The following is a 23,597-nucleotide window of genomic DNA, read 5'->3' on the forward strand; positions in this document are numbered from 1 at the left end:
GCAGAATCATTCTTTAAATGGCTTCTAGACTTTTTGATGTCTTGAAACTTCTGTCCCATTGCTTATCTGAAATAACCAAAATTAGGCCTGTGCTTAGTCGCTCAGTCATGTCCAACTCTTTGTGACCCCATGGACTGTACCCTGCCGGCCAGGCTCCTCTGTCCATGGGGATTCTCCAGGCAAGAATATTGGAGAATACCCTCCTCCAGGGGATCGCCCCAACCCAGGGATCAAACCCAGGTCTCCTGCATTGCAGGCAGATTCTTTACCATCTGAGCCACCAGGGAAGCAACTATTAGGCCTAGTCAAGACAAAAATTAGGCCTATTCAAGATAAAAGACTCACCCATGATTGAGTAAACTCCTAATGAGCTTCGTAGGGTTGTATGTCCCCTATCCCCAAATCCATGGGAATGGGTGCCTTACCAAGGCCCTGTAATAGGGCAGAAAAATAGTTAAGGTAAGCTGTACAAAGTGTTGGTAAAACACAGGTGTTGAAGGATGAGGGTTATCTAATGGGGTAAGGCTATTCCACTTCTGCCCCTTTTGATGATCTGAGGGTGTAGATAGTGTGAGTAACCTTTATCGGTAACAGCAAATTTTCATTTCCAGGCACTGGTCTACATCTATAATCCTTGAAACAAGCCTACCCTGTAAGTATTATTACTGTTCATCTCACAGTTGAGAATAGTGAGGCCCAGGGCAATTAAGTGCCCTGCTCTAGAAGGAGTAACACCCAGGCAGCCTGAGTCCAGAGGCATGCTTGGAACTCTCAGGACACTTGCCACAAACTGCTAAAGCAAAATGTGCCCACCCACATACTAACAGAAAGTCCTGTATAAATCACTTCCCAACAGAAAATTCCAACTCCTATGAAAGGTACTTGGTAGGAGCTGGTGGGAGGCCAGGAAATCAGGAAATCATAAGTTCTTACCCCAGAGGAAATGAAGAAGACTTCTGATAAAATCCATTAGCTTTGAAAGACTTGAGGCTTGGACCTAGATCTACTCATTACTCAGATCACCCTTATTTTTTGATGCACTCAAACTGTTCTCACCTATTTGATCACAAGTAGAATCAGAATATATCAAAGTGAAGGGGCTAGTAATTCTGCCAGACCTTGTAACATCATTTTCTATGCAGTACTTTCGGGGCCAGCCTAACCTGTTTTGGGGCTTCCCTGGTGGCTCAGTGGTAAAGAATCCTCCTGCAAGGCAAGAGACTCAGGTTCAATCCCTGGGTCAAGAAGATCCCCTGGAGAAGGAAATGGCAATCCACTTCAGTACTCTTGACTGGGAAATCCCACGGACAGAAGAGCCTGGTAGGCTACAGTCCATGACGTCACAAAGAGTTGGACATGATTAGTGACTAAACAACAGCAACCTGTTTTCTGCAGAAGTCAGTAGACCTTAAAACTACTGAAATTTCAAGCTACCCTTTGAGTATTTAGATGTAACTCTGGATATCATCCACCTCTCTTTAGCCAGGCAGGATCCCAATTCCATGGCACCTTAGGGTGATGAAATGCTACCTGTATTCTCTTGAAAGCAAGGACTCGACAGTCCTGTGGATGCTCACATACAAGCAGAAGGGCTGAGGACTACAAGAAGAAATAGAATTATGTAACCATTTTCCTTCTAAATTTTTTCATAGAATTTCAAGAAGTGTGAACCTGTCAAGAAAAATTTTCTCTGTATCAATTTTCTCCCATCACATATGCAAAGCTGTTCTTTTAAAAACTCACTCCCAAAGCTCTTATTTTCAAAACTAACATATCACTGTTGGTTCCTCTCCTTTCCAAGAATTCTCCATGTGCATAACAGGAAGGGCACACAGTCAGACTATACTTTCACGTGAAAAATACATCACCCGATGAAATTAGGGAACAATTGGATTGACAGGGATAAAAATAAGACTGAACCATGATACCAGCTCATCTGTCACAAGTTCTGGTAGCCATCAAGATGAGGGAAGTGGGCAAGGAACCAGGTATAGACCCCTCCGTGGCATGTTCATTGTTTTTGGCTCATTCACTTTCAACACCAACTCGTGTCCATCTAGAAATCTCTTGAGGGAAATCTCCAAGTGTACCTGACTGACATCTCTAAAAAGCCTTGAGGCTTAAATCATTAAAAAGCAGAGACATTACTTTGCCCACAAAGGTCCGTCTAGTCAAAGCTATGGTTTTTCCAGTAGTCATGTATGGATGTGAGCCACAAAGAAGGCTGAGTGCTGAAGGATTGATGCTTTTGAACTGTGGTGTTGGAGAAGACTCTTGAGAGTCCCTTGGACTGCAAGGAGATCAAACCAGTTGATCATAAAGGAAATGAATCCTGAATATTCATGGGAAGGACTGATGCTGAAGCTGAAGTTCCAATACTTTGGCCATCTGATGTGAAGAGCTAACTCACTAGAAAAGATGCTGCTGATGCTGGGAATGATTGAAGGCAGGAGAAGGGGATGACAGAGGATGAGATGGTTTGATGGCATCACTGACTCAATGGACATGAGTTTGAGCAAGCTCCAGGAGATGGTGAAGGACAAGGAAGCCTGGCGTGCTGCAATCCATGGGATGGCAGAGTCAGACACAACTGAGTGACTGAACAACAACAACAAATAGGACTCAAACAGTGGGAGTCCTCATCACAGGAGGGGTTCTGTACAAGGGACGACCATTCTTTGTAAACATGAAAATCAAAAATATAAATATTTTGCTCCAGTATTCAATAAGGAAATAGTTACACATTACAAATAATTTTTCATAAAAACATACAGTTGATTCGAATAGGTTTCTATGAACACAATATTTAATTTGAGATAGAGTCTTAAAGAGGCAGTGTTCCCTTTTGTGGCAAGAGATAATTTTGCTTAGCATTTGCTTAGAATAATAAGAAGCAGTAAAAAGTACCATACAATTCACTTAGTGTTTATGAATATACCAGAGAAGATGACTTTTGAATATAGAGTATACTTTCCAAAGTTTTAGCCATTAATACAGCTGTCACCCTCTGTCTCGCTTCTATTAAGACTATGAAGATCAGGTTTCTATTATAAATATTGATTCAGTGAAACTTCATAATTTATGAAACCTAAGTATTTACAATTCTATCAGCAAAACTGTATATCTTCGACCTGGTGCCTGTGGGGCTGCTGGGGCTGGCAGGCGGCCCGGACCTGGGTTTCGGTTTCCCGTGAAATGGTGGGATTCTCCGCCCCCATCAGGTAACCTGGAGCCAGCCAATCAATATGCGCCCAGTAAGAAACAAAGGGAGAGCTAAAAAGCCCGCGGACGCCTAAGTTTGAACAAAAGCCCGCGAAAGTTTGTACCAATAAAATTGCTTTGCAAACATGTAACCAATCCGCTTAAGCCAGCTACTAACTGCTTATGCATACCTTATAAATTTGGGTAACCGCCTCTGCTCAGGGCTCTCTGACCCCGTACCACTGTGTTGGACGCGCGGCAGGAGCCCTGATCCGAGTCAATAATAAATTTCCCTTTTTTGCGAGTTGCATTTGTCTTGGGAGCCTTCTCTCTTCCCGCTCCGGGATTCGGACATCAGGCAAAACAGTGCCTATTAGCAAAGAGATGGATGAGCTGGAAACCAAGGGAGGGAAACCCAGATCACCCTATTTTCTTACCAGATAAAGAATGCTGTTCCTAGACTTTTTGAACAGAAAACAATCTTCCAGATTCTTCTCATTGAAATATAACAGCTAGGTATCATTTCATATCTTTATTACTATGGAAGGGTGATATAGAGGCAAAAACATTTAGGTAAGAAAAGTCATTTATTCACACAGACAGTTTATAAGCAGGCCAGATTTCAGAAAAACTGGCTCATTAAAAAAATGTTTTCTTTTTTAATCTGAAGAATTACCATGTAATTAAATTTCCAGTTAGTCTGCTCATGGCAGAAAAAAGAGCAATGTTCTCACATAATTATCATATCCAAGAAGATCCTGGCCTAGTTTCTGGTATCTGATAGGGCCCACATGGGGTCTCATTGATAAGATGGACCTCGAAAACAAAGAATAAAATCACAGTGATCTGTGAGACTGACCAAATTGCCCAAATGGCATCCTGTTATCTCACTGGAGCCTATCTTCTCAAAGCTGTGAGACCACCAGATTCCAGACTTCCAGCTACGTGACCATCCCTTCAGAGAATTTTTCACTGGTGGGTGTAAGAAGGAATCCGTCAGAAAGGGAGGACGCTGGTTCTCCTTAAGAGCCAGTCACCTTCTCTTTTCCCTCTAATAAATTTCCCTTTTCTAGTCTGACTGCGCGGCTCGTTCTCTTGCTCTGCACTCGCCTGGCACTCTGGTGCCGAAACCCGGGAGGGAAGATCCACCGCAGCTGGGTGGGCTCCTCTCCCGAGCCCACCTCCCGTGGTCTCCTCCCTGGGACCCTGCCGAGAACCTGAGACGAGCTCCGGGCCGGGACTCTCCACTTGCCTTGCTGGACTGACACCCACACCCCGGCCCACTTTTCATCCATCGGTTACAAGGGTGAGTGAAATCCCATTCCCTCGGATCCTCTCTCTCTCTCTCTGCGTCATTTCAAAGTCCTAGGGCCCTCGGCCTTGTGCCCTGTCCGACTTTGAATAGGGGACGCCCATTTCAAAACAGACTATTACTTTGTGAGAAAGTCCTGAGAACAGGGATGCCTTTTCTCTCTGACCTTTCTCCTCACTTTCTCTCGCCCTTGCCTAACCTCCCTATTCAGCCTCAATGGGAAAGTCTCAATCCCAGCCCTCAATATCTACTCCTCTAGGATGCCTTCTCTGAAACCTGAAAGCTTTGGGCTTCCAAGGGGAGATAAGACCAGAAAGACCTATTTATGTTTATGCCTGCTGTCCGAATCCCCCAACAGGAAAAGACAAGACCTCCATGACAATGCAACACGCAAAGGAAGGGAAATTTATTGCTGACTCGAGCCAGGGCCCCTGCTGCAACCAATGCAGTGGTGCAAAGCCAGAGAGCCCCGAGCCCCAGTTTCCACGCACATTTGTAGGGTGCTCCATTTCAAACATAAGCAGTGGGCAGTGGGCGCAAGCGGATTGGTTACACGTTTGCAAAGCAATTTTATTGGTACAAACTTTCGCGCGCACGGGACTTTCCAGGGGACCTTCTCGGAGGTTTACTGGGCGCGTACTGATTAGCTGGTCTCTGGTGGCCTGTTGAGGGCAGATAATTACCCTACCCTCAGCAGAAACTGAAACTTAGGCCTACTCTTAGTTCAGGGTGCCTGTCATGGTGCTAGTCTTGACAGTCTCACAATTTACTACTCTAACACTGTCTGCCCACGATACAGACTTGATAACAGGTCCCCATGGCCAGAAAACGGAACTCCCCATTATAATACTCTAGGTGACCCCGATAACTTCTGCTACTGCAACGGCAAGTGGTTAGAAATCCCTTATTTTCGGGTTTTCTTCGCTCTCCGCTCTCAACCTTCCCTCTGTGAATCCTATTCTACTTCTCAAATACTTTTAACCCACTCTGGGCCACATCCTCCTAATATAATGTCTCCTGATCCCTGTTCAGGCTTTTCTTCTTCTTCCTTCGACCCTTCTGACCACGGCCCACCCCCTATCGCTCCCAGTCCCATTTGCAGCCACTCCAGATCCCGTTCCACAACCTCCACCCCAGGTCCGCCCCCGCCTCCTCCTTCTCAAGCCTGGCCTCGGCAGCCCCAGCTCCCCACCCCTCGCCCAGGCCGTGCCTGAGGTTAGCTCTGAGACCCCAGCCCCACCCGCCCTCCCTGGGTCCCCTCCCTAGGTCCCCTCGCGGTACCCAGTCCCGAGCAAATTTAAAACAGGAAACTTCACCGCAGGGCCCCGCTCCTTTCCCTGCCCCTCTCCTCCCTTCAGGGGAAATAGCTGGAGCAGAAGGCATTGTCTGGGTTCAAGTCCCATTCTCCCTCACAGACCTGTCTCAGACTGAAAAACTCAGATCCGTCTCAGATTGAAAAGCTCACAGATCTGTCTCAGTTTGAAAAGCGTCTTCGCTCCTTCTCCTCAGACCCTGATAATTATCTAAAAGAATTCAAGTATCTTACCCAGTCTTACAAAGTAACCTGGCATGATATTTACATCATCCGCTCCCCCACTCTTCTCCCGGAAGAGAAGGAACAGTGTGGCCAGCCGCTCAGGCGCCTGCAGAGGAGATACTCAGAACAGAGGACACGAAGGTGCAGGGGCCACGGCTGTCCCCCGAGAGACCCCAGCTGGGGTGATCAGGCAGAGAGGGAGGCCTGGATGGGCAGCTTGTCATATGGTTTACTTGCCTCATTGCGATCCGTCAAAATGCAGGGCATAAAGCCATCAACGTTGTTAAGCTCCAGGAGATAACTCAAAGACTAGAGGAAAACCGTCACAATTTCTAGCCAGGTTAACAGAAGTGCTACAAAGATATACAAAATGAGACCTCATGGGGCCCTATCAGTATCAACATTACAAAATTCAGCGATAAAGGTGCTTTTGTTAGGAAGTCAGTATAACTTAGGAGAACACTTTACACTTTTGATTTCATTTATTTGGAGGCTGGAATTAAACATAGTGACTGTTAATTGTTTTGCCTGGGGGTGGGGGTTGGGAAGTTTGTTGCTTTCTTTTTGTTGGTTCCTTTGTTTTCCTAACTGTGGGATGTGATATGAACTTTTACCTATAATGAAGACCTAAAAGGGTCAATTTGGCTTTCATACTCCAACCTATTGATAGAAGCTATGAAAGCTTGAAGAATTCTGAGAAACCTCTCCTAGGCTCAGTACAAGATGCCATATTTGAACAGTAATTTCTCCCACATGCATGGGAACAGCGCATGCAGTGTCAGACACTTTTTATTTTTTTAAACTTCCATGTAATTTGAATGCCCTGCCTTTAGACAGAAATAAACTATGACAAGAGAGAAGCAACCCAGTAAAATTCACCAAAAAAACACCTAGTATAACTCCGACTGGAAATCAAGTCTTTTAAAGAAGAGTCTAGCAAACAGGATGGGAGGAGGGGGTGCAGGACAAGCATGAATATTTGTTGTGAATGAATTCTCTTTCCATTTCACCAAGGTGTATACACTCTAAGAATTAAAATCACCATATTGCCCTCTAGAACTTATCCATTCAGGGTAATTATACCTTCTCTACAGTAATGGTTTCTTTTTCAATGTGGAGAGAATTAATTATTTTAACTATCAAGTTGAATAATCCTTGTATGCAGAATAATCACTGAGTGTTCTTTATATGGATGGAACTCAATTGGCTTGCCAGAAATCTCAGTGTGACCCTCTGGCACAATGGTAACTAGCACCATGCATTAATTATGTAGGGTGAAAATTGTTTGTTAATTACATGGTTCCAAAGAATGAAGGCTGCCTTTTCTGCCCAACTTCTTTTGTGAAGGGTCAATTCTTGACTTCAAAATTTTGATTTTTTACTCTCTGTTTGGTTCCCTAATAGTTCTTTTCCACATAATGAATACTTAGCTTAACCAAGATTTTTTTTTTCCTAGTTTTGCTTTAGAGTGCACTGGTTTTCAGGAAAATTCACTTCAAAAATGTTTTCCTTGCAAATTTTCCTCAGGGATGCATTGCCTTTTTCAGACTGAACCTGACAAACCTAGGGCTTCTTACTCAGCCCCAGTCCCATCACTTAGCAGTGGAAAGGGGCCAAAATCAAGGTTTTGTAAATTCCTGCCAAATAGGCTGCTGTCACTCACTGCTTTCTCAGGAAGGCACATCTGCAGATGGCGCATCCCACAGCCACGCTGGCCTTGAGACCCGAGGGCCCATAGCAAGTGGCAGTTATTGCCATGTGGACCCCAAACATCCTCTGCATGAGGTAACTCCACTTTAAAATATTATACTATGAGACTTAATGACTGTCAAGCCTAATCCCTTTTGTACATTAATATGTAAACATTAAACAACAATTGGATTCCAAAGAAAGTCATTCAAAAAAACACACACTTGGTCTCAAGAGGGGCAAAGAGTCTTATCAGAAATATAATAAGCAGAATCTGAGTGGAATTGAGATGCGAGGGGTGGGGGGAAGTAGCTTGGAAAGTAGTTTTATTGATTGTGAAAGAGAATAGAACTCAGTGGAGTTTCTTCTTGTCTTGTGTGTTAGCTGCTCAGTCATGTCTGACTCCTTGGAACTTGGTGGACTGTAGCCCACCAGGCTTCTCTGTCCATGTGATTCTCCAGGCAAGAATACTGGAGTGGGTAGCCATCCCCTCCTTCAGGGGATCTTCCTGACCCCAGGATTGGAACCCAGGTCTCCCGCATTGCAGGCAGATTCTTTAGTCTGATCTACTGAAGAGGAAACGTTAAAATTTTACATCACCTCCTGCTCCTTCTGCCTCTGTAACTCAAGCTTGCTCCTTGCAATGTCTGGATCACATAGGTCATGCAGTCTCAGAAAGTGAGGACTTACAGTACTTAGAACTGGACCTTATCTCACTGGCCCTTGTCCTGCTCTTTGCAGTTGCCCGGCCCCTACAAACTTGCTTAATCATGCTTGTCCACAAAAAGGTCAGGCATCCTCCTCCCCATCTTGACTGCTGTTCCCGCGCGCAAGAAACCCCTTAGTTTAAACCAGCGTATTAACAGCTAGTGTTGCCCACTATAGTCTGTCTATAAAAACTCTGTAACCCCTTTGTTCCGGGCTCAGAGCTTGGAGTGTTAACTCCTCTGGGCCCGCGGGCATAGTAAACCTGAGTTCTCCAGCTCTCTGAGTATGGTGCTTGGTTTCTTGAGTATTGGTTTCTGCAACACTACCAGGGAGTTTCTTTATAGATGGCTCATTACAGTCCATTAACAACACTGCTGATATTGAAGTGAACACTCAAAGAAGAAATTATAAAACAGACTTAAAAGTTTGCTACTTTTTCCCTTTAAATATGCATAAGAAATTAAGGTAGCTTTTAACTGTGTTTTTAAATTACTCACAGTAATTTAAAAAAAAAATGCAGTATAACATTGGGAGAAAATTTTGTCTCAGTCTTAACATTTGAGATATATACTTGAACGTTTCTCTAAAAAGTCTAGCATTTTAGTGAGTTTTGTGAGATCTTAGAAGAATATATTTAAAAAAAAAAAAAAACCTGTCAGTACCCTAATTATAAAGCCATTGAAAAATACACTGTTCATTGAGCTTTTCTTTTATTTTAAAATACAGATATGTTAGTCTATGGAAAGATGGCATCCCTCCCCTACATATGAATAAAATGAACAAAGGAATATTAAGATGAAAATTATCTCCTTGTTCACAACAATGAAAACGTTCTGTGATATTTATGTCAAAAAGATGGAGGATGAATTCTGCTACACAAAATTGAGTTAAGTAGTTTAACACAGATCAAAAATGAAAGTGTCTTAATCAATGTCAAAATCATCCTATTAAATGTAATCCCCATTCTTTATAGAATACAAATAGAATATTCCTTAACACAACAAAAATTGCCTGTCATCATACTTAATGATTTCTTAAAGAATTATAACAAAATTAATGAAAGCAAAACAAAAATCATAATTATTAGTAAAACAATTATTAGTAAATTTTGCTGATAATATTAACTTAAATACAAAAATGAAAAAAATAAAAAGATAAATTTTGGGGGAAATGGGATATGTTTATTTGCACAAGATGTGATTATCTATAAAATCTAAGTGAAATTACAAAAAAAGAAAAAAAAAAACTATTAGAACTAAAGAGTATATCATAAATACCTGGTTCCAAAGAAATTTATGGAACAAGTAGCTCTGATGTATGAGTCATTCCTATTTGTTTCATCCCCACTCTATCAAACAGTCCTGCACTGGGAACTACAGAGAACTCCTGTATAGCAGTGAGTAATAGAATTACAAAACCTACTATGTTGGGGAGAAGACTAGAAAATAAGAATTTATGGGGAGAGAGGATATTTATACCTCACATATGCTTTTCTATTACAGTTGACCATTGAAGAGCATGAGTTTGAATTGCACAGGTCCACTTATACATGGATTTTTTTTCAACAGTCGATGTTACATTATCACATAATCCAAAGTTGGTTAAAGTCATGGATATGGAGAGGAAAGCCAGCGATAAATTATACCCAGATATTCCACTGCTTATATGGTTGATAGCAATAACCCCCGAGTTTCTCAAAGATCAAATGTACTTGATTACTTACTATGTGTAAAGGCTGAGAAATTTTTCATTCAAGTTTTGTTTTCTATTCCAAATACAAATATATTTTACATAAAAAAAATACTTATTACTAGCTAGATGCATTACTGAATTCCCAGTTGCCTACTCTCACTCCCCTTTCACTCCTACTATGCTTCTGAACATAACTGACACTGTAAGAAGCTATTCCACAATATTGTGGCTTAACATATCCCTTGGTATAGTATCATACTTCCCTGGGGAATAAAAATCATAATTTGAAAAACACAGCTCTAGTTCTATTAAATTTCAACATGACAGTTCCCTAATTCAAGGGCATTTATTGAAATATATAATTGAATCTTTATAGAATTCCAAGTTTAATTGAAATGGACATGGTTCTAGTTGTTTGCATGCTAGTCTTCATTTGAGAGAGAAAATAAAGGTATTTTTATTCATTGTAGAAGCCAGTTTAGGAACTCTGAACCAGCCCATGGAACAAAAGAGATAAAGCTTCTTTTTAAAAACCCAGACAATTATTTCTTCAATTAATATCTGTCAGTATTACAGCATCTTCTAATGCATAATTTAATTTCATGGACTGATGGCTTTCTTGGAAGCACAGCCTTGTGCAGTTTATAATTTGTAATAGTCAACTTCTCTACAGGGCTAAAGATTAAATTTTTTTTTAAAGTTTAAACATCTTCTTGTTGCTCTACAATGGAGTAAAACATTATAAAATGATAACCTTTTGGTCTACAACAGGATTTGGAAGCCCAGGGTTCAGAATTCTCATAACCAGAATGAAACGTTGTATGGCTATAAAGTGGCTATATAATGGCAAGGATAATATAAATTAAAAACCAAAATATGTATACTTTTCTACAATAATAGTCAGAGGATTTAATATGCCTTTCTAACTCTTTGAGGGATAAAGCATTAAGGCTGTGAGGATATGGGTGATACATACAAATTTAGCTAATAAACTCTGTGAAACATTATAAATCACAAAGAGATTTGGAAAGTAAGCTATTTTCTAAAGCCCATGGAACCTTTATACAAAGCAATCACATATTAGGCAAGCACAATATAAGGTACATAATACCTCCAGTGGTTCTTCCAAAGCAGGTATTAAATACTGAGGTTAACTGAGGCAATGACATTAACCTATTTATTTACTTTTATAATTAAAAAATACTCAACCATTTGTGTAAGAATCATTCTACTACAAAACTCTTTCTAAAGAAAGATTTCTTTCTAAAAGAAATCAAAAGGACAATCATAGAATTCTTAGAAACAGGATAAGGGTAATACTACATATCAAAAAGTATGGGTCTAATAAAGGCAAACATTAGTGGGGAAAAAACAAATCATTAAGTGCATTATTACAAAAATTAATATTATTATAAATTAAAGAAAATTTTAAGTAGGAAAAAAGTCTTAAAGATAAAGCAAGGCTGATGAATTAAAAAGCAGAAAATTAATATAGTTGATTAATATAGTTGATTTATATATTCAACAAATAGCTGTACCTAAGTGATTTCAAGGACCATACTTTTAACTGTTTCATTATACCTCCTTGAGTGCAGTCAACTAAAAAAAAAAAAAGCCTTATGTACACAAAAACACTCCTGAAAACACTAATGATTTTTGTTTGTTTGTTTTTTGTTTGGTTTTTTTTCCCATTTATTTTTATTAGTTGGAGGCTAATTACTTTCCAACATTGCAGTGGTTTTTGTCATACATTGAAATGAATTAGCCATGGATTTACATGTATTCCCCATCCCGGTCCCCCCTCCCACCTCCCTCTCCACCCCATCCCTCTGGGTCTTCCCAGTGCACCAGGCCCGAGCACTTGTCTCATGCATCCAACCTGGGCTGGTGATCTGTTTCACCCTAGATATACATGTTTCGATGCTGTTCTCTTGAAACATCCCACCCTCGCCTTCTCCCACAGAGTCCACAAGTCTGTTCTATACATCTGAGTAGAATATACCTTCTATCACAACATAAAGAGAAATAAATGCCAGATATAGATACAGACACAGACACAGTAGAAATAGAAATCAGCATGCTTTAAAATAAGCAAAACTTTCCTAAGAAAGAAAAAAATCTGAAGTCTTAAATGAAAAACTAGAAATATTTTATAAAATAAAAAATCTTCTATGGCAAAAGATATCAAACATAACATTTAAAAATAAAGAACTGATATGATGGGGAAATTTTCTGTATTGAATAACATGTATATAGAGAAAGAGTTAATATTCCTGCTCACCAAACTTCAAATACATTGTAAAAAGAAAAATAAATCAAGAAGAAAAATAGGTAAAACAAATTCATGTAAGGGGAGAGGTTAATGGTATAAATGAATAACAAATATGTGGGGAAAAAAAGGAGTTTTAGGCATGCTGACAATTAGGAAAATTAAAATGACAGAATGATAATTCAATTTTTACCTATCAAATTGGCAAAATTAAAATGTGTGGTAACCTTAAGATTCAATAAGAATGTAGGAAAATGGATGCTCTCATATATTAACAGTCATAATGTGAAGTGAAATATTTGCAAAACATACAGAAATGAAGAGATAAGTAGATGAATATATATGTGCAAATATGCTTCTCACAATTAACGTTTGTAGTAGCAAAAATTGGAAATGTCTATCAAGAGAGGGAATGTTAGATATGTAAGTAGTAACACTGAGGAATGGCCAAAAGACAGCAATCACACACCCATATATAAAATCCAAAATAGATGAGCACTGCTGCACTTTATGGCAATACAATTGAAAAACCACCCCCCAAAATAACTGTCTTGGAAAATGCAAATCATTGTTGCAAGAAGTATGCACCTAAACCGATAAATACACATGAAGGAAAAAAGGTGACGTTATCAAATAATTGCTTTTAAAAGAAAGTCTTAAGTCCAGAGGTTGGCGTGAATGAATTTATCAAATCTTCAAGGAATAAATACTTCTCCTGGGATTTAAACTGTTCCAGGAATTAGTAAGCAATAAAACATTTTCCTATTTTATTTTCTCTCTTTAAAAAACAAAAATTGGGGTGAAATATATACAGGAGAGTACATGAAGGTTAAATGATGAATATTTATTAAGTGAGTCCCTGAGTAACCACCATGTAGTCACAGAGGGAACATTTACTGTACTCTTGATGTTCTCTGCATGTGTCTTCCCATAACTGCCTCCCACCTTGGTTTTCTTTTTGTTTGTAACCCATATAAGCATCCTCAAATGATACTGTTTAATTTTTCATGTTTTAAATTTTATATAAATGTATGTATTCTTTAGTGGCTGGGTATTATTTGTAAAATTCATTTGTGTTATTGAGTGTTGCTTTAGAGTGTTCACTTCTATTGTTTACTCCATTACATAAATGCCATTATATGAAAAGTGTGCAAGTTAGTTATCCAGTTTACTGTTGATGGAATTCAATAGCTCAGTTGGTAAAGTATCCGCCTGCAATACAGGAGACCTGGGTTTGATCCCTAGGTTGGGAAGATCTCCTGGAGAAGGGAAAGGCTACCTACTCCAATATCCTGGCCTGGAAAATTCCGTGGACTGTATAGTCCATGGAGTTGTAGAGTTGGACATGACTGAGTGATTTCACTCTCATTTTAATTGGTGGAATTGAGTTGTTTTGAGTTTTAATCTATTGCAAAAAATGCTGCAGGAAACATCTCCATACATGTCTCCTGAAACATGATATATTTCTCTAGAATGCATTTCCAGGAATAAAATTGCTAAGTTGTAAGGTATGCATGTCATTAGATTTACTAGAGGATGCTAAACTGTTTATCAAAGTTTTTAATACCAATTTACACATTATATAGCAGCATATGAAAGTTCCTATCGCTCTACATTGTCATTTTTAATGTTTGACAGTCTGGTGGTTGTGGTTTTAACTTGATACACTGTTGAAGTTGAGTGTGTGTGCGCATGCTAAGTCACTTGTGTCTAACTCCTCTGTCCATGGGGTTCTCCAGGCAATACTGAAGTGGCTTGTCATGCCCGCCTCTTGAAGTTGAGTACTTTAACCTATTTTATTCATCACTTAGATTTTACTTTATTTGTGAAGTACACATTCAAATATTTAGCCCAGATTTCTATTGGTTTTTCTTTTTAAAAAGCATTGACCTGTAAACATTCCATTTTTTAAGTCTTTTATTGATTATATGTATTGTAAAATAGTCTCTCCCATTCGTTGGCTTTTATCTCTTGATGATTTTTCCTGATGATCAGAAACACTGAATTTTACTGTAGTTGGATTTATCATTTTCCTTAATATATAGACATTTTTGTCTTGTCTAAGATATCTTTCTGTATCTCCAAGTTAGAGAAAGATTTCTTCTATAGTATCTTCTAAAAACATTATATCTCCCCTTTAGGTCTATGATGCTGCTGCTAAGTCACTTCAGTCGTATCCGGCTCTGTGTGACCCTATGGACAGCAGCCCACCAGGCTCCTCTGTCCACGGGATTCTCTAGGCAAGAATGGGCTGCCATTTCCTTCTCCCTTTAGATCTATATGCACCCACTATTTTGCATAGTCCAGTATCATTTTTTCCATACAGTTATCAACCGCCCTAGCATCATTTATTAGACTCTTATATTTATTAATTATGCATATATGCATGGATCTATTTCTTGTTCCTTTACTCTCAGATGTCTAACTCCGTGCTAATAGTTTTTGTAGTTTAGTCACTAAGCAGTGTCTGACTCATTTGCGACCCCAAGGACTGTAGTCCACCAGGCTTATCTGTCCCTAGGATTTCCCAGGCAAGAATTCTGGAGTGGGTTGCCATTTCCTTCTCCAGGGGATCTCCCTGATCCAGGGATCAAACCCATGTCTCCTGCATTGGCAGGGCTGTTCTTTACCACTGAGTCACCTGGGAAGCCCTCATGCTAATAGTACAACAGTCTTAATTACTATAACATTATAACACATTTTGAAAATTAATACGGAAAGCCCTCCTACCTTGTCTAGGCTTTTCTGAACCTTTACATTGCCATATAAATTGGAATTTTGATTAGGATAGCAATAAACTTATAAATCAACTTGTGAAATGAGACACTTATTAATAACTTGCATATAAGGTATCTACCTCTTCATTGAAGAATCACTTTCTGGGGGAAAAAAATTGCCATCTATTTAATCTTATAGTTTAAAGATACTCCATCAAAATGATATATCAATTTCCTTCTTGATATATTGCAAGTCGATGTTTTTAAGATTCATGATCCATCAAACAAACAGGTGGGAGTTTACACAGCTATTCTAATATTGGCACTTCAATATTCATCATGTTTAAAATAAATTGTTTTTAATGCAATAAGGCTTTAAGTGAAGTTTCCTTGATGGTTGATTTTGTGAAATGAAACTGTTTATGTGCCAAGTTATGCAGAATAGGTTTAGTGCTATGCTTCATATGTGTGTGTGTGTGTGTGTGTGCGCTAACTCATTTCAGTTGTGTCCAACTCTATGTGACCCTATGGACCAGTAGCCCACCAGGCTCCTCTGTCCATGGGATTCTCCAGGCAAGAAAGCTGGAGTGGGTTGCCATGCCCTCCTCCAGGGGATCTTCCCAACCCAAGAATCGAACCCGGGTATCGTGCTGTTCCTGCATTGCAGGTAGGTTCTTTACCGCTGAGACACCAGGGAAGCCCATACATCTATATATGTGTGTATTTGTGTATGCATATATGTGTGTGTGTGTATGTGTGCACAAATATATGTATACACACACATATATATATTTGTATTAATGAACATGAAAATAGACACTTTGAAGGCTCAAAAAGCACATCTGAGCTAAGCATTAATACAGGAAACTATTAGCTTTGTTAACATATTTTAACTTTTTGTTATAACTATAACATGCTCATAATATATAATTTGGAAAGCATAGAGAAATAAGAACAAATCAAAAATGACTCAAAATGATTTCAACAAAACTGGCAACTTAATATTATTAGGAACTGAATTTCTTTCTTGATTTTACTTGCAATCATATATCTCTGTCTCCTCCATGTCTATATACCTTAAAATCATATAAAAAGAGTCATTTCAATATTGGCACCAGAGATCCTTTGATCATTTTTAGGACAATTTATTTCATATTTTCAAAAAACAGGCAATTTCAATTCTGTATAATTTTCTTTGGTGTACAGGAAAAGATAAAAGACTATTCAATTCATTTTCTGAAACTACAAAAACCTTGAAGCCAAAATATGACAATCAGCAGAAATAAATAAAGACAAAACTCATTTAAGAATGAAGAAGGAAAATGTGTAAATAAAATACTAGAAAATAGATTTAAATGGCATATTAAACGACCTATGTACCATGATCAAGTAAGTTTCAACTCAGGGATGTGAGGATGGCTTAAAATTGGAAAGCTTATAAATATATTTTTCAACACTACCAAGTCAAATGGGAAAACAGGGGGACTGAGAAGAGAGGTCAGATATGCTACACTCGAGTTCTAAACTGGGCTTTGGAATAATGAACAGAAAGTCAGCCCCTTGTCCCAGACGCGTCAAGAAATAGCTGGGAAGTCACCAGACAAATGGATCTTCCTTGCTGAATTGCTTATGGCCCAGACTCCTCTGCATTTCCTATACAGATTGCTTTATTTCGAGAGCTGATAACATCAATGATTATAAAGCCAGCTGAACAAAGACAGAATGCAAAGAGAATATTTTTAGGTAAATACCATATATAAGTTACCTCTTCTTATTTAAGAATGGGTAAACAGAAAATGCAAAATATTATACTCTGTGAAAAGAAATGAATGCATCAAGCATTAGCGGAAGAACATAGTTTTAGAATTTCAAAAAATACAAACTGTATGAAATAAGGGATCACAATGATGTTACAAGGTAAAAGTGAAATAAACACTGAAGCTGAGAGAAATGCCACATGGAGAGAGCAAGATGGCGGAGGAGTAGGTGGATATGGAGTATATCTCTCTCCAAGGACACATCAGGAATACACCTTCATAAACAGAAGAGAATGCAGAACACCAGCTAACAGCAGACAGGAGGATCTGACCAATGGAAAAGAATGTATACAACCACAGAGAAGTCGGTAGAACAAAAGAACTAGGGGGAAAAACAGGTGTTAGTAGAACTGGGCCTGGCCTCAGCAGGTCGGGGAACTGAAGCAGGGGTCCTATCCCCACATCAGGGCAATTGTCTGAGTCAGAGGAGAAACATTTAAGGCTGAGGGTGAAACAGCTGATCTGTGGCAGCCGAAATGGAATGAGAATCAGACAGTCCTTGCCGCAGCCATACACACCCCAGACAGGAACGCTGGTGCCCCCGGAAGGCGCAGCAGCTGGGAGCTGGAGTTTTGGGATTGTGGAGCAACCCCAGGGTGAGGGCTGCTGTTAACTGTGGGGAGACAGAGAGAAGGGATGTGTGGGCAATGCCGGTGGAGGAAAGCCAGGCAACCATGGAAGCAAGGCAATACAGCTGAGTCACACGTAGGGGATGAAGCCATCACCATAGCCTCTCTTCCCCCACACGCCAGCATCAGCAACTGGACAATAGAGAGGCTGGCCCATCGAATGCCTGACACAGTGAGCTACAGAGCAGGCCCACCCAAGGCGCCACTTTCAGGACCTGACACGCAGATCCACAGAGTAGGACCCCAGTCGGGGGGGCCCTCTGAGTGCCTGAATGGGCGGAGCTATGGAGAAAGACTGGCCAAAGAGGCCTTCTGATGGCCTTGGAGAAAAGACTCTGATGGGGCCATAACTCCTGCAGCAGAGGCAGTCCGTGTCCTTGCACACTTGGCGCTGCCACGGTCCCTGCCAGCCGAGCAGCTGCGCCACCTTCCTGCTCAACTCTCACTGCGGCACAGCTGCCACAGGCAAAGAAGTCTTGCGTCTATGCGCTCAGGGTCGCTTCAGTCACATCCGACTCTTTGCGACCCTGTAGACTGTGGCCTGCCAGGCTTCTCTGTCAGAGAGGCGGTTCTCCAAGAAAGAATATTGGAGCGTATTGGCCAACACTGGTTGCCATACCCTTCTAGAGCACTGTATTTCTAGCTACCCTAGCTGCCAACCCCCTGAGTAGCTGGTGCTAGCAGAACCCCTGGTCCTCACGGGGGCAAATCCAAACCCTCCAGAGCAGCCTCAGGAGCTAAACCCCAGTGGATGATCCACATGTAGAGGTGGAAATAAAACCACAATGGAAACCCAGGGGCAGTGTTGCTAAGGAAGAAGACCCAAAACCTTCCCACAACCTGTACAAGCTGCAGATTAAAACAACACGACCGACTAAGCAGACTCTGTCTATGGAATATATGAAAGGCCATTGAGAGCGCCCACAAAAGAAGACGCACTAGCTCTGACAGCTGTGGACATTGGAGGCAAGAACACACAGGAGGAGGGCCAGATCAGAATCTGAGCTGCCCCACGGCAGGTCCAGAGATCAGCACAGCGTTGGAGGGCAGCCTAGGGAGGTGAGGTGGACTGTGACTCCCAGCGCAGGAAAGGACTCTGACAGCAGTGACTCAAAAAGACATTTATTTTTCTTACTATTTGACTTGCTCTGTAGATTCTTTTGGAATTTTTTTTTTTTCTCCTTTTTCCCCCCTGTTTTAGCTGTTGATTTTATTGGCCCTAAGAAATCCAATTAAGCTTTTGAGCTTTTCTTTCTTCCTCAGCCACATTTTTTTTATTGTTGTCATAAACCTCTGCCTCTATGTTAGGCTTTTGCAGTTCTGTAGAGCTTTTTTCTTTTTTCTTTTCTCTTTTTTAACTTTAATTTTTAATTTTTTAAATCTATTATTATTTTTCTACATTTATTCCTTTGTTTGCTTTTCCTACTGTTCTTTCCCCCTTGCACTAGATCTTTAACGTATATAAATCTTTACTACCTCTATTTAACTTTTCATATCTATTCTTTCTTTCTTTTCCTTCTCTCCTTTCCTCTCAACAAATCTGTTAGTTTTATTTTCATTGCTTTATTCCCCAACTGTCATCTTGCTTTAGTTTTATTTTCCAGTTTGTGCTTGAATTAGTTTTGTTCTAGATATAATTTTTGGTTTCCTGTGTTTGCCAGGTCAATCTATTGTACTTTATTTTTGTTGGACTGTTTTGATTTTGCTTATGGGTGTATATGTGTATATTCAGTTACACTTTCTATTGTTAGAAAACTTTGCCTCTACATTGGGCTTTTGCAGTTCTGTGGATTTTTTTTTTCTTCCTTTCAGTTTTTTTTTTTCTTTTCTCTATTTATAATTTTAATTTTTTAAAACAAATTCTATTTTTTCTACATTTATTCCTTTGTTTGAGTTTCTAACTGTTATTTCCCTGTTGCAGTTAATCTTTCATGTATATAAATCTTTTTCATCTATCTCTATTTAACTTTGCATATCTATTCTTTCTTTCTTTCCTTTCCTCTCAACATATTTGTTTTGTTTTCATTGTTTTATTCCCTACTTGTAACCTTGTTTTCTAGTTTGTGTTTAAGTTAGTTTTGTTCTTAACTGGTAAATATAAGTTTTTATTTCATTTGTTCACTGGGTCAGTCTACTGGACTTTATTTTTGTTCGATTGTTTTGACCTTGCTCATGGGTGTATATGTATACGTGTATATTCCATTATTTTAATTATTATTGGCCTGATTTTGTAACTGCCATTTGTCTAGGGTTCATTTTTGGTTTCTCTTTGTTGGATATTTATTTTAATCTCACTTAATGCCATAACAAACCACTTGTGGAATCTTCATTCCTGAACAGAAATCAAGCTCTGAGGCTTTGGAGTCGGAGCACTGGTTCAAAGAACCTAAACTACCAGAGAACTAACCCTAGGGAGTATTAAATAGTGAGAACTCACACCCTTTGTTTTTAAACCGCTTGAATACAAGACCCGACATCACCCAACCACCTTTAGCACCCTGTGAGGGCGCCTCAACTAAACAACAAGCAAAACAAAAATACAAACCCAATCGTCAGCAGACAGGACTACCTCTCTCAGCCTTGTCCATCAGAGGAAAAACAAACAAAAACTCAGCAGAAATCTCACCCTATATGAATTTCACACAGACCACTGGACCAAACTCAGGAGGGCAAAAACCAAAAGCAAGAAAGAATTCAACCTTCTTCAAGGAAAGAATTCAACTTTCCTTGAAGCCTGGGAAAAGGAGACCTCAAACACAATAACTTAAAAAAAAAATAATAATAATAATGAAAAGGTAGAGAAATACTACACAAATGAAGGAACAAACTAGAAACACAGAAGTTGAAATAAATGAAGAGGAAATAGGCAATTCTGAATAATTATCAGAAAAAGAATTCAGAATAATGATAATAAAGATGATCAAAAGACCTTGAAAACAATGTGGAGAAAATGCAAACATCAATTAACAAAGACCTAGAGAATTAAAGAACACACATACAGAGACAAACAAAACAATTACTGAAATTAAAAATACTCTAGAAGGAATCGATAGCAGAATATCTGAAGCAGAAGAACGAATCAGTGAGCTGGAAGATAAAATGGTGGAAATAACTTCAGAAGAGAAGAATAAAGTAGAAAGAATGAAAAGAACTGAGGACAGTCTCAGAGATCTCTGGGACCATATCAAATGCACCAACATTTGAATTCCAGGAGTACCAGAAGAAGAGAAAAAGAAAGGGTATGAGGAAATGTTTGAAGAAATTATAGTTGAAAATTTCCCCAACACGGAAAAGGAAATAGTCAATCAATTTCAAGAGGCACAGAGAGTCCCATACAGGATAAAAGCCAAGGAGAAACACACCAAGACACATACTAATCAAACTAACAAAGACTAAACAAGAAAAAAGAATATTAAAAGCAGCAAGGGAAAAGTAACAAGTAACATACAAGGGAAACCCCATACGTTTCACAGCTGATCTATCAGCAGAAACTCTGCAGGCCAGAAGGGAATGGCAGGGTACATTTAAAGTAGTGAAAGGGGAAAATCTGCAACCAAAATTACTGTACCCAGCAAGGATCTCTTTCAAAATCGATGGAGAAATAAAAAGCTTTTCAGACGAGCAAAAGTTAAGAGAAGTCAGTATCACCAAACCAGTTTTACAACAAATGTTAAATGGACTTATATAGTCAAGAAATACAAGAGGAGAAAAAATATCTACAAACTCAACCCCAAACAGTTAGAAAATGGCAATAGGAACATATGTATCAATAATTACTTTAAATGTAAATGGATTAAATGTTCCAACCAAAAGACACAGACTGGCTAAATGGATACAAAAACAAGACCCATATATATGCTGTCTACAAGAAACCCACTTCAGACCTCAAGACACATATAGACTACAAGTGAGAGGATGGAAAAATATATTCCTTGCAAATGGGAAGCAAAAGAAAGCTGGAGTACCAATCCTCATATTGGACAAAATAGACCTTAAAATAAAGAAGATTACAAGAGATAAGGAAGGACACTACATAATGATCAAGGGATCAATTCAAGAGGAAGACATAACAATTGTAAATATCTATGCACCCAACATAGGAGCTCCTCAATACATAAGACAAACACTAACAGACATAAAAGGAGAAATTGACAGCAACACAATAATAGTAGGAGACTTAAACACCCCCCTCACACCAATGGACAGATCATCAAAACAGAAAATTAATAAGGAAATACAAGTCTTAAAGGATACATTAGATGAGATGGATCTCATTGATATCTTCAGGACATTCCATCCAAGTGCAGAAGAATACACCATCTTCTCAAGTGCACATGGAACATTCTCTAGGATAGACCACATCTTGGGTCACAAATCAAACCTCAGTAAATTTAAGAGAATTGAAATCATATAAGCATCTTCTCCAACCACAATGCTATGAGACCAGATATCAATTACAAGAAAAAACTGTAAGAAACACAAACACATTGAGATTAAACAACACGTTTCTAAATAACCAACAGGAGAGAGTCGCGGCTTCCGCCTTGCTGCTTCCGGCCTGGAGGCCTCCAGGAAGATGTTTGACCTAAAGGCCTGGGCTGAGTATGTCGTGGAGTGGGCGGCAAAGGACTCGTACGGCTTCCTTACGACAGTTTTTCTGGCTCTGACTCCATTGTTCCTAGCAAGCGCTGTGCTGTCTTGGAAACTGGCCAAGATGATTGAGGCCAGGGAAAAGGAGCAAAAGAAGAAACAAAAACGTCAAGAAAATATTGCAAAAGCTAAACGACTAAAAAAGGATTGACGGAATGAACAGGCTGTGTGTCCAGAGGAAAATTGTTCGGAAAATTATGCATCTTTGAAAGGACCCGTTAAGGTTTCTTTTTGGATCTTATGACAGTATTACTAAACGAAGTCTGAGTCTATGGAAGAATCATGTCACTTCTCACCTGTACTGTAGCAGCTTTTCGGCTTCGGTATAGAAGTCTGTTGACAGTTACTGTAAATGGGCATTTATTATGCTACAGATTCTTTTAACTGACTTTCATTTGCCTTTTTGCGGCTTATGTATGAATACTAAAATGAAAACATCCTGTGAAGAAAAGTGACTTTAGATTATGAACTCTGTTCAAATAATGGCTTAAAATGTGGTCCTCTTCTGGACAGAGGAGATTAAGAATGTAAAAATCAAGAGTTGTTCTGAGCAGAAAAGCGTGGTTTGGCTTAAAAGATATATGGTGTATTAATTACATCTCTTATCGTTATTATTTCTTGGAATAGAATCATTTCTGGTTTCCTCAAAGCAAAATAATATCATTCAATGAGTACTTCTCTATTTTCTGTATTTTTCTTACTTTAGCTTTTGAGATACTGGTAATTACCAGATAGTCTGCATTTTAAAAAATCTAATTTTATAAAGAATTTTCTTGTTATCTTGATTATGTAGAATACCACCTACTGGATATAATCATTTTTCTACTTATGAACACTGCCATTTTCTTAGAGATGACTTGAGTAGAGTAACACTATGATTTAAAGCTTAAGAGCAAAAATGCCAAACCTGTAGTACCTTGGAAGCAGTTTATTCTCACTTGTGCTAAGTAGAAATGTGAAGTAGTTAACATGTCTTATCAGATAATTTGCTGATTATATAGATACCACTTTTGTTTTTTATTCTATTCTTTGTTTTAATTCATGTGGTGGTGATGTCCTTTACTTTTTGATCAGACAGGTTCATGGTGAAAATTAAAATTTCAACTTTCTTTTAAGGAACTTTTAAAAAGAGTTACAGTTATGTCATGTGTCATAAAGGGTAACAAAAGTCTTAACATTTGGAAAAATTTTGTTTGCATTGTATTAACTGTGTGAAAAAGGTGTAAATTATGTCAAAATGAGAATGTTCAAAATAAAGAGGTAAAGGATATTTCCTTCAGTTAAATAGTATAGTTGGAACTTTTTCCTCTTTAACATGGCTTTTTTAAATGCATGGTTGATAATTTTGTTTTCAATAATTAATAGTTTATTAATGT

At 39.1% G+C, this 23,597-nt stretch overlaps 1 protein-coding gene and 1 long non-coding RNA gene across 2 annotated transcripts in view; one reads left to right on the plus strand and one right to left on the minus strand.

The window, feature by feature from the left end:
• Positions 1–23,597, minus strand: part of LOC139039439 (uncharacterized) — a 102,847-nt gene that overhangs the window by 14,106 nt on the left and 65,144 nt on the right. The window lies entirely within an intron of this gene.
• LOC139039437 (small integral membrane protein 15-like) lies at positions 22,128–23,511 on the plus strand. The gene has a single exon (XM_070480175.1). The coding sequence runs from the start codon at positions 22,148–22,150 to the stop codon at positions 22,370–22,372; it is 225 nt and encodes a 74-aa protein (XP_070336276.1). The 5' UTR covers positions 22,128–22,147; the 3' UTR covers positions 22,373–23,511.

This window comes from Odocoileus virginianus, chromosome 18 (assembly GCF_023699985.2).
Source record: "Odocoileus virginianus isolate 20LAN1187 ecotype Illinois chromosome 18, Ovbor_1.2, whole genome shotgun sequence".
Classification (NCBI taxonomy): domain Eukaryota; kingdom Metazoa; phylum Chordata; class Mammalia; order Artiodactyla; family Cervidae; genus Odocoileus; species Odocoileus virginianus.